We start from the raw sequence: 12507 nt of genomic DNA on the forward strand, positions 1-12507 counted from the left end.
CCTCACAACTTGCTGAATGAAGCCTGAGAACATTTTTATTTTCCAGATTCATTTTAACTAATTATTAATGTGTGAAGAAGCTGCTGGGTCAATTCAAGTTGCTTCTATTAAGAATTCCAGTATATTATTTTCAGCAGGACCTTGTTTTTCTCATTATTTATCTGCAAATTCAGGCACCACTGGCTGAAATACCGTGTCCTCTCAATGCATTTATCTTCAGAATGAGTTCAGTTTCTATGAAAAGAGAGAGTTTAACCACTGCAATGTGTATTTGATTGGTTTAAAAAATGCTCGGTACAGCCTACAGTAAAGATAATCTTGTTTCTGCTTGAAAATAGTTTAAAACCTGATAATTTAATGGAAGTGACCCTGGAGGCTTCGCGCGGCCTGTCAGCGGGTCTGAACCGAGCAGAGAGACGCAGCTTCTTAACAAACACCTCAGAAATCAATAGTATCATAACAGCTGATATTTATTATTCATTAATGACGCCGTGACGGACCCAGACCACCTGCTGAGCTCAGGACAGACCAGGAGAACGTCTCTGGATCTGCAGGATTGACGCTCCTCCGACTCACTTCTTCCCAGATCCACATTAATGTCATTATTTTTAATGATCGATTTAAAGAGTCTTTTTTTTTTTTTTTGCACTAAATACACTGAAGGGAGCTCTCTGTATTACAGATGGGGGAAAAAATAATGTCAATGTAGTTCAGGTGAACCAATTTGGATTTATTATAGAAATATCCAGACGTAAAAACCGAGAAACACATGAATTAAATAACCAGATCTGGAGTTATTGTGAGCAGTGAACAGAAGGAGCTCTCACATTCTGGTTTCTTTCAAGTCAAAGTGACAGTTTTAGGAGATCAAAAAAACCCAAAAAGCTCCCCACACACACATTTCCTGTCTTTTCTAACACGTTCACGTCTTTAGTTTTATTCTTGGCAACATCAGAGTGCCGTCCATTTGAAACCAAAAGAGGAAAAGTGGGAGTTATCTCTGGGAGGATATGCTAATTGCACCATATCAAAGAGGACAAGACCATTAGTAATTATTTCTAAGAAATTGTAAGCTTTCTGCGCCTCTCTGGGGGTTTCACTTCTGAAAATTTACACACGCTGCTGCTTTATGGGCTCATTCCAGAAGGTCTGAGGCTAATAAAGTCATTTTCACTGCAGCAAAACCTGAAGAATTAAACTTCATCAGTCATTTCCTGGAGTCTGAACAATGAAACTTCGGTTCATTGTTTAAATGACGCGTTTCTTTTTATTATTTAAATGACATTATTAACGGGGCGCAGTTGGTGCCTCTCCTGGCCTCTGTGTTTGGAAAAGGCTGGCTACGCCTCCGTTCTTCTCCAATATATTGTTTTCTTTCTCCTAAAGCCTTTTCTGTGATTTTCTCTTTTTGTTTAAGGAAACTCGGTCCAAGAGAAACCTTCAGATCTGATCCAAAGTCGTTCACAAAAGCGTTAAAAAGAAACGAATCATATTTTTTTCTGTGCTTCTTGCTGATTTTCTTCTCCATTCCTGAAGTTTTCCAGCTCTGACATCACTGGATGTCTGTGGTTCCGCCCTGCAGAGGATTCAGCCTCAGAGGAGCTCGGAGTGTCCGCGGAGAGCCGCGTGCGCATTTCTCTGACGTGATAGAGCCGTGCGCGCTTCATAACCCAGCGAGCTTGATCAATATTAGAGTCACTCAAGTATCAAATCCTATTCATCACCGCTGGGAAAGCAGCTTTTAGACGGACCTCCTTCACCTCCAGGCTTCTCCTGTTTCACAGCAGCAGCTGCGCGCCTCCGCCGTGCGTAAAGACGCACGCTGTATCCAGGAGACAGAAACGCGGCTGTTCACGGCTCATATTGCACCGAGCCAGTAAGTGTGTCTTTCAGGAGAAGAATAAAAAAGCAATATCAACACCTTCATCAACAAACACAAGCCTGATGTGGTGTGTGTGTGTGTGTGTGTGTGTGTGTGTGTGTGTGTGTGTGTGTGTGTGTGTGTGTGTGTGTGTGTGTGTGTGTGTGTGTGTGTTGGGGGCGGGGGGCACGAAGAACAGATATTAGTTTAAATGCGCAAGTTTAAGCGCGTTTGGTTGAACCAAAACAAACGAAATGTCGAAATGAAAAGAAAACATTTCCGTAAAGAAACAGTTGAATCGCAAAGAAAGGCTTTCAGAGCGTGAAGTAAAACGTGCACGGTTTATTTCAGCTTCTGTCGCTTACACAGACACATTTAAAGCACACTTTCACAAATGAAATATGTTCCTTTTCTTCTCCGAAATAAATTAGGTTCCAAATAAATAATGGAAAGGAAAAAAAAATCTAAAATAAAACAAATAAACAACCCAACAAAAATAAAGTTTTTTTCTCAAAAGAGATGGAAAATATGTATAAATAAGGCCAGCTATTTCCCTTCATCAGAATATCTACAAAGTGCGCTCCACAAAGGTGTCAGTGGTCATAATAATAATGATGATAATAATAATAATAATAATAATAATAATAATAATAATAATAATAATAATGTTTTCATGAGGGCACAAAAGGGGGAGATTGACAAATTATGAGTAAGGATAATAATTTGATTGTCAAAGCGTCATTGCAGTGAACATACAACAGGTTTACACATCAGTGAGTCTTCTATCGGCCTAATTCACCATTAACCCAGTGGCAGAGGAACCAAAACCAAAGAACACATGAAAACCAAACCAAGAAAACATCTCCTATCGTATCTTTAACGTGTGTGTGTTTAAAAATCACCATGAACGTGCCAACACTTTGCGTAATGAGGTAGACACACAGCTGCACCGTGTGAATGCGTGTATCCGTGCGCGTGTTTATGTATATCTGTGTGTGAGAGAGGAAGACAGTGTGTGTCGGTGTGTGTGTGTGTGCTTCTTATTGCAGATGCATTCACTTTGGATGGATTTTTTGGAGCCATAAACAGAACACACTCCCCTCCGTCGCTTTACGCTTAAACCATGCGATGGATACAGTCACTGTTTGTGCCTCAGAACTGAACGCTTTTCACTTTAGTCCCCAGAAACTTATTGAATTCTCTAAAGAAACAAACAATTCAATACATTTCGATGAGCTTTTTCCACACACGGAGGTGCAACATATTCACAGGTATTTACACTGATAAATATAAAAAAGCTATTCCGGCTGAGGAGGCTCGTGATAATAACACTTATTATCACTCCTCCTTCCCCGTTATTATTCTTATTTTTTGTACAATAATTGCCATATGAATGAAGTTGACGGAGCACGGCGACCTCTCCTCCGTGTTTCACAGCAGGACTTCTGAGGAGAAGCGCAAAGATTGGAGTTCTTTTATTTTTCTTTCTTTCTTTTTGGACAGGGCGTCAGTCTTTTGTCTCCCGGTCCCCGGTGCTCCGTCCCCGCTGTCAGACTTTTGGAAAAATTGAAAAAGAAAAAAGAAAAGAAAAAGAAAGAAGGTACACCGTTGTATCCAGAGTTTGATCGCGCTCCATCCATCCCGGACCTCTCAGCGTCTCTACGCCCCGGAGGGTTTTTCTTTTTTCGTTGCGTTTTGCTTCAAAGAGAAAGAAGAAACACAACGCGGCTGCTTGTGTGCGGCTCGTCGGTGATGTTGTGCTTCAAAAAGAAAACGGAAACACGACGAGGCTGTTCATGTGTGGCTGTTTCCGTCACTGCAGTTCATGTTCTGGTGCGTAAAAACCCGACAGCTGCTCAGCTTTAAACGCGCTGCGCTCACTGTTTTGTCCAGAAATTGATCTTTTTGGCTTAAATAAATAGGAAATTGCCGTTTTTGTGATTTTTGATAAGGATTATTTTGTGATCATGAGAGGTTTATCTGAAAAAACTAGAATGAATAATCGGCGTTAATGTTTTCATCACGTCTGCTCCAGAATGAAAAGGCACAACGGTGTACCTTGTTTAGTTTTTTCTTTGTAATTCTGACAGTGCGCAGCAGCAGCAGCAGATTGTCTCTGGTTTGTCTCTGTGGTTGTAAACGGGGCAGAAACCCGCGGCTGTGCTGGTCTTAGTTAGTGCGTCGCAGAAAACTTCATTCGTTTCTGCTTTTGCCTCTGATTGCAAAACCAAACCCGGACCACGTTCTTTTTCAGGTCCAGCTTCTCGGCGATCGCGGCGATCTTCTCCGACGAAGGCCGCGGCTGCACGGCGAAATAAGCCTCCAGGGAGCGCTTCTCCGGGGCCGCGATGGACGTGCGTTTCCTCTTCTTGTCGCCCCCGTTGAAGATCTCCGGCTTGGACATCTTCTCCCGCTGCGCGCGCTCCGCCTCCTCCAGCCAGGCCTCCAGGATCGGCTTCAGCGCCACCATGTTGTTGTGCGACAGCGTCAGGGATTCGAACCTGCAGATGGTGCTCTGGCTCAGGCAGCCCACCCCGGGGATCTTCAGGTTGGCCAGGGCCGCGCCCACGTCCGCCTGGGTCACCCCGAGCTTGATCCGCCTCTGTTTGAACCTCTCCGCGAAGGACTCCAGCTCCCGCGGGTCCGGCTCCGCGTCCCCGCCGGCGCTCCCCAGGGAGCCGTGGGAGCCCAGGCCGTGCGGGTGCATGTTCATGGACTGCGGGTGGTGGTGGTGCTGCATGTGGTTGATGGCCGACATGTGGGCGTGGGCGGTGTGCGAGGCCGTGGAGCAGACGTCCGAGCCGGGCATGCCGCCCAGGGAGATGCCCGGGGTGAGGTGGTCCAGCAGGTCCCCCTCCAGGCCCTGCGCCGGCTGGTGGTGCGCCGGGTGGTGGTGCGAGGTCAGCACGGACGGGTGGTGCAGGTGCGCGGAGGACGAGGTGGGGGTGCAGGGCATGCTGGTCATCGTGGTCATGGTGTGGTAGGTGGCGTCCGGCTTGAACGGGTGGCTCTTCTGCGCCACGATGTCCACGGCGGCCAGCGCCTCGGCGCGCTGCAGCAGCGTCTCGTCGAATCCGGCGAAGATGTTGCCCTGAAGCTGCGGAGGAGCAGAAACCACAGCGGTGAGGGGGGAGGAGGTCCTGCGGGCCGCTCTGGACGGCTCCGGTCCATTTAAACACCACCTTCTTTACCCCACATTTACTTAATAAAACATTGTTTTTATAACTTAACATTGTACAAGTTTCCAAACAAACTTACACAACTGGAAAACTGTTCTGCGTAAAATAAAGTGGATTTCCAGACTCGAGTCATTTTCACAGCATCAACTCCTCATTTAACGCGTAAAACTACAAAATAAAGTTCATCTCCGTCTCTTAAGTTTTTCTCATAATGAAATCTCATCCAGCTCGGACGCGTCTAACGCCTGGAAAGTGTGTCAGTGTGGAGGGATATTCATTTAAAATTAATATTTACGATCTCCTGAATAATTTCTGCGGACAATGAAATGAGACGGGTGTGAGTTTGAATATGAATGGGGACAATATGAGATAACACGCGCTCAGAGTCCACGCGGCCTCTCCGGCTTCACTCGTCCAGGGTCCGCTGTGCGCGCTGAAGATGCTCCAGCAGAACCCTCCCTGTCTTGTTTTCTCTGCTAGTTCTCTGGAATGAGTTTTCATATGTGCATTAGATTATTATGACATGTTTGCTATTAACAGAATTTAAAAAAGAAAGAATCGATTATATTTTCCAAATTTAGATTTGGTTCATGCACTTCATTCTTTAAAAATCAAGGATTTGGCTTTAGTAACCTGCTGAGACTGCACTGACTGACTGCGATTCATTTATTATATATTATATAAATTCATACTAACAGTTTTTTTAATTGTTGTTGCAAATACATGATGATAAAATCTAGACACATGAAAAGTGTGCGTCTTCACGCGTTCATTCATAACCCATCAACCGGAGGATTTATAATCACGACAGGACGTAACTGGATGGAACCCGGGGTTTTCCCGGGGCTCTGCTGGCTGTGCGGGAGGCTGGACTCACCGACGGCGTGGGCAGGCAGGCCCTGCGGATGGCCTCCGAGCTGGAGTGCAGCGGGGTGTATTTGGGCTCGTGCAGGATGGGGTGCATGCTGAAAGGCTGCTTGCTGTTCATCGACATCATGATTGCAGAAGTTAAGGAGGGTCGCTGTCCGTCTTCCCCGTTCAGCTCCGTCTTGATGGTTTTTCCAGGAAGAAGCGCCTCAGAGAGGAAAGTGACGGAACTGCCTGGCGCAGCGGGGGGTTTCAGGAGAGGACAGAAGAAAGATGCGCGGGGAGAGGGAATCGGCTCTGAAGAAAGACGAGAAACGATCAGGAGCGGTAACTCCCGGACTCCAGCGGGTCCTCTGGATCCTCTTCCCACTGTCAGCCACTTCTATAATAAAGACGCTGCTCGCCTGCAGCGTCTATATTGGACCAACGGGCGCGCACGCGCCTCCTCATTGGACGAGCCTCACCCCCTCCCGCCGGAAAAATCTGCCAATCACATGAAAGGACCCGGGCGAGGCCACGCCCACAAGCGTGCCAAGGCGAGAGAAAGGTCGGATTTTATTTGCACTGCTAAAAAAATTAATGTTTTGGTTGAATCAAGCTATGTGTGCTATAAAAAGGAAGGAAACAGACGTGCGCGTGAAGCGCAAAGGAGGCAAAAACACCGATTCCAGTCAGATGGTTCTGTGCAGGGCCAGGCTCAACCATCTAAACGGATGGGGTCAAAGAAAGCCAGGATAGACTGTTAGAGTCCAACGAAACAAACTGAAGGAATCAATTTAATCTAATTATGAGACAAGACGTTATTTCAGGACGTCTGGGGATCAGTGCCGCTCTGGAACAATCCCATCTGGACAACAGCATGGATGAAAATCCTCTTTTAGGAAGAATTGTTTTGTGTCTCAGAGAAAAAGTCAAGGTTATTGAAGATAATGAAATGAAATTTCCAAGTACAAAAACAATAATTTGAACTTTTCTGACATGAAAACGGTCAGACTCATCAGAAGTCCTGAAATCTGGGTTTTATGGTTGTTCCTGTTGTATCGGATCTTTTTTCAGTGTTGCAGAGATCTCGCCACGTGCTGGAGCCTCACTGTGTTCCACAGCGGACCCGGGTCCTGGCCCTCCTCTGGGGGGGTCATTCCGTCCCTCCAGAGGAAAGAGGAGGGGATCGATGGATCTGGATTGACGGGAACGAAAAGAAGGGATTATTAATTGATGGGAGGGATTCCTCCGCTCGAACCTCGTTCACTTTCACGGCAATTAATGCATTAATTAATCATGTTTCGTTTAATTTGTGGCAATAGCACAGAGCACGCGCGCACACGCACACGCATGCAGGCACGGTATTTCCCCCTCAATTAAAGAATAAACAGGCCTGAACGGGAAGTGACGGGAACGCGCTCAGAGGATGAAATATTTACGCGCGGGGTCAGAAGCTTCACCCGTCAATCAAACAAGGAAACAGAATCATTAAACCGCTTCTTCTTCTTCTTTATTTGTCTGCAGCATTAACAACTAAACAACAAAACAACAAGATTGTGTTTTCTCAGTCAGATTCCGCCGCTGAAAAGCAATTTTACAAAAAATATATTATTTACATCGAATATGAATAAATTATTAATGCTGGAATTATACGAATAAGGCTATATTTCTATTACAAATAATTAAATGGTAATTTGGGGCTATTTTGACTTTTTAGCAGAGTTTAAATGATTAGTTTTATTTGTATTCATCTTAAGAAGATATAAAGCATCGGATCCGTGTTACCTCGTGTCACATCATAAGAATATCATTTATATCAGTTTGCATTGATCTTAAATATCTCAGCTATAATCTGAGTACATTTCAATATTACAAATACATTATTATTATGATTATTATTATTATTATTATTATTATTATTATTATTATTATTATTATTATTATTATTATTATTATTATTATTATCATGTTATTTTCAGGAAGATAAATTATATTAAAGTGACCCACTATCATCTCTATATTATCACTATATAATCTATACTTTGCTTGACTGAATTTTCAAATCTTTGAGGTTATAATGTTTCTTTAATAGAGAAAAGTATTTTTTATGTCTGCATATCCTTTCTTATGGAGTTACTTTATAGTTTTTGATTGTTATTCAAATGTCAGTGTTTAAAATGTCAATATTTCATCCATTAAAATGGAATGGAATGTGTAGAAAAAGTTATTGGGAGGAATTCTTTGACTGTTAACAGTACTTTGACCTGGAATTAGGACCAGTTGATGAGGTTCAGCAGTACTTGTGTCAACACTGAATTTTCTCTCTTTGACTCTGTGCAGTCTAACTCTAAATGCAGCAATGAAAACAACTGGAATGAGTATTCAGCAAGGTTTGTCACAACGATGTGGAAAAAAAACCCTGTGAAATTTCTGTATTTCAGTATATTTCATTGAGTGTCCTCGTCTTTGAAGCAACTTGCTCTTTTTGAGTCAACATGAAATGCACCATTATCAGAATACTGATTTCTATTTAAAGCTAGGGTTGGCGATTTGAATGAGATACATTTTTTTAAATACTGGTTAAAATGATCTTTATGACCCGATGGGAAACAATTCATAGCGTGTTCTTAAAGTAGTTTGGAAAATATCCGCTATCTACAGCAGGAGTAAAACGGGAAAAACAGCAACCAATCGTCTTGACGGGACACCTTTTTTTAAACCAATCAAATCCCTTCGCCGTTCGACCTGCCCCCTGCGCGTACATGTCAATGGCGTGCACTGACCCTGATTCAGTGCGCGCGTAGAAGGACGGAGCGTCGTTGCAGAATGACGGAGAAGGATGTTTGGGGGTTTACTTACCGGTGAGTGCGCCATACTTGGCATAGTGCAAATAAAGGAAAACGAAGAAACGAAGCGCTGAGGACAGGTTACGCCAGGAACGCACTGGACGCGGAAGTGCTGCGCGCCTCCCAACGGAGCTCCTCCAATAGGGTGGGAGCTGGGCGGAGCCTTGGGAGATGCTACATTCGTGCTACATGCTAGTTTTCCAAGATCGCCAGCCCAAGCTTTAAGAGGATGAAGGTATTTTGGAGCTATTTTATTGTGCATTCTGGAGACAGCTCCTCCTCTGTTAGCTGAACTCCTCAGTCTGAATCACCTGCAGCTGAACTTCATGCAGATTCTCCTTCCAGCCAACAAGACACGCCTGAGGTGTGAAGTCTTACTTTTACTGGAATATGGCGGTGATTTAGTTTGAAATACGGTGGAAACAACCTGATCTGTTTCACACTCAAAGCAAGCAATGGCCAATTAAAATTCAACCAATCAATCAACCAAATCACCCCACATTTTGGCTGGATGACAAACAACTAGTGCTGCATTTCACAAACTAATAATGATGAAAACTGTGGAATGGAGGGGATGTTGGCCCACTGGTCGTCAGTGTTTTTCTTCTTCTGCTGGGAATTTTGAAGTCAGTCACCCAATGGATTGCCTCCAGTCAACCCTTAGGTTCTAGTCGGTCACCCAGTAGATTCCCGTCGGTCACCCAGTGGATTCCAGTCGGTCACCCTGTGGATTCCAGTCGGTCACCCTGTGGATTCTAGTTGGTCACCCTGTGGATTCTAGTTGGTCACCTTGTGGATTCCAGTCGGTCACCCAGTGGATTCTAGTTGGTCACCCGGTGGATTCCAGTCGGTCACCCAGTGGATTCCTGTCGGTCACCCTGTGGATTCCAGTCGGTCACCCGGTGGATTCCAGTCGGTCACCCTGTGGATTCCAGTCGGTCACCCGGTGGATTCCAGTCGGTCACCCAGTGGATTCCTGTCGGTCACCCAGTAGATTCCCGTCGGCCACCCTGTGGATTCCTGTCGGTCACCCTGTGGATTCCTGTCGGTCACCCAGTGGATTCCTGTCGGTCACCCTGTGGATTCCAGTCGGTCACCCTGTGGATTCCAGTCGGTCACCCTGTGGATTCCGGTCGGTCACCTGGTGGATTCCTGTCGGTCACCCTGTGGATTCCTGTCGGTCACCTGGTGGATTCCTGTCGGTCACCCTGTGGATTCCTGTCGGTCACCCTGTGGATTCCTGTCGGTCACCTGGTGGATTCCTGTCGGTCACCCTGTGGATTCCTGTCGGTCACCCTGTGGATTCCTGTCGGTCACCCTGTGGATTCCTGTCGGTCACCCTGTGGATTCCAGTCGGTCACCCTGTGGATTCCGGTCGGTCACCCGGTGGATTCCTGTCGGTCACCCTGTGGATTCCTGTCGGTCACCCTGTGGATTCCGGTCGGTCACCCGGTGGATTCCTGTCGGTCACCCGGTGGATTCCTGTCGGTCACCCTGTGGATTCCTGTCGGTCACCCTGTGGATTCCTGTCGGTCACCCAGTGGATTCCTGTCGGTCACCCTGTGGATTCCAGTCGGTCACCCGGTGGATTCCTGTCGGTCACCCTGTGGATTCCAGTCGGTCACCCGGTGGATTTCTCTGCTTTGGGCCTTTTGCTTCGTCTTCCTTCTGTGAAAAGAGCAGCCGAGTCCGTGAGGTGGAGGAAACCTGAGCGAGGATCTTTTGTCCTGCTGGAGAACTCCACAGGGTCCGAGCACCCGCTCATCAAATATACATCACCCACCTCCGTCCGCCTCTGAAGGGAGGGTGAAAATTAACCTAAAGAGTTCAAACAGAACTCCACACATGTTGTTGTTGTTGTTGGAGTTACCAAACATAACTAACTTGCTAATTAAAATAACATTTTAAGCATATTAAGACAAACACTTGCATTCCTCAGGAACATGGATGATAAAGGAATCTGCCACAGATTCTAGTCTCACTTCCTGAGAGTTTTCTACTTCCTTCCTGCTGTCAGATAAGATGATTGACTTCATTTAGAAAGCCAGAACCTGAGGCTTCGTTTACGCAAAAAACATTTCAAATGACAGCAGAGGTCGTTGTTTCCATTTCATAAACATTTCGCGTTCACACAGAAACAGCCCAAGCGCTGAAAACAATGTAGGTCACATGTTTGGCCACTAGTGGGCGCTTTGGGTCATTCATATGGACAGAAAACCAAGTTGGATTGTTATTAGGGGGGCTGTCAATTCTAAAACTACCAAGTCCAGGGAGAACCGGACTGAGACCAGGACCAGGACCGGGAGAATCTGGACTGAGAGTCCTGGCACTCTGGAGGAAAACACTGTTCTGATTGTCTCTACGGAGCACGAGCAGAACAGCTGTTCACTACGACTGCAGTGCACATGTGCAGCAGCAGCTTTTCATAAAGGTTGTGTTTGCTCCCGTTTCCACAGAGACGGAGTCTAAAGGTTTTCAAAAACTCAACCTTGCGAGCCATTTTCAGAAAGTTTGGTTTCCTGTTACGGAGCTCCAGAATGAAAGGAGAGTTTCCTGTAGATGACTGGACCTGAGTCACACCAGAAGCTGACTGGTGTGTGTGTGTGTGTGTGTGTGTGTGTGTGTGTGTGTGTGTGTGTGCAGAACGGATCTCTGAGGGATCAGACGTCCGGCGGAGCTTTCAGAGAGCAGAACATGGCCGCCACACGGTGTACTTCTGCCACATTTAGCAAATGGACAGTGAAGTGCAGCCGCCCTCCGCCACGGTCTGAACGCACGGCGAGCGGCGAGCGGCGGGCGGCGGGCGGCGAGCGGCGAGCGGCTCTCCCTCCCTTCCTTTCCGTTCACTCTTGTCATCGTTTTCCTCCCCCTCTCTGCTTCTTCCAGGTCTGAATTATTGATAGTGAGTAAAATCTGACGTTGTAAACTTTGCGACCATTCACCAAACCGGCCGGCTTCTCACCGAGGGGGCCCGCCCAAGGGTAGGCGGTGTCTAACCACACACTCTTAATGTAATTGCCTGTAGGGTTCCTTGTAAATATTTCATTGTCTGCCAGTACAAATTAAAGACACGAGGCTGGAAGAAAAGGTTAGTAGGTGCGCTTGGGGAGATTCTCCAGTCTTCACCTGGTTTGGAAACGGCTCGTGTCGGACTTCCGCCTCACTGAGCTTCCTCTGGTGAGGTTACGGACTCCCGGGCTGCCCGGGTACCTTCGGCAGGACGGAGGATGGCGGACGACTCCAACAACCTACAAAGTGTCAAAAACAAGAGGTGGAAGCGGCTTGAATGATTCATAAAGTTCTAGAATCATACGCAGTGCTGCTGATTCCAGATGGCTGAACCTCTGATGTTCCTCCATGTCTGAGGAATCCTGTCTTCACCTCGATGGAGTGATCCACCGGATCTGATGAGCGACGGACGACGGTTCAGTGGAGACCCTGACCGTGGCAGTGCAGCGGTTTGGACCTTCTGTTTGAACCTAGACGAAACTACAAGCCACTGAAAATGGCCATGAGAGAAGCTGAACCACAGTCTGTCTGAAGACAGGAAGAGGCGGAGTTTACCATCACAGGCAGAGAGAGGAGTGTGTGACGGTCACCACGCCGTTCCCAGTCAGAACTTTCTTGTTTTTCATGTTTTGGACTCATTCATGAGGAGTTCCACGTCTCTATCCGTCCAAACGACCCTCATGCCATTATTTTGGAAGGAACAGGACGGACTTCATGCCATTTGTTGTTGTTTTTTTTTGTCCAGGATTCTGATTGGCTGGCC

The 12507-nt window shown here is 46.3% G+C and overlaps 1 protein-coding gene across 1 annotated transcript; it reads right to left on the reverse strand.

The window, feature by feature from the left end:
• Positions 1 to 3902: 3902 nt before the first annotated feature.
• Positions 3903 to 6144, reverse strand: pou4f4 (POU class 4 homeobox 4). Its single transcript, XM_030100782.1, has 2 exons — positions 5918 to 6144; positions 3903 to 4958 (listed from the first exon to the last, which is right to left on the reverse strand). The coding sequence occupies exons 1-2, from the start codon at positions 6035 to 6037 to the stop codon at positions 4035 to 4037; spliced, it is 1044 nt and encodes a 347-aa protein (XP_029956642.1). The 5' UTR covers positions 6038 to 6144; the 3' UTR covers positions 3903 to 4034.
• Positions 6145 to 12507: the final 6363 nt, after the last annotated feature.

The sequence above is a fragment of the Salarias fasciatus genome, chromosome 10 (assembly GCF_902148845.1).
Source record: "Salarias fasciatus chromosome 10, fSalaFa1.1, whole genome shotgun sequence".
Classification (NCBI taxonomy): Eukaryota; Metazoa; Chordata; class Actinopteri; order Blenniiformes; family Blenniidae; genus Salarias; species Salarias fasciatus.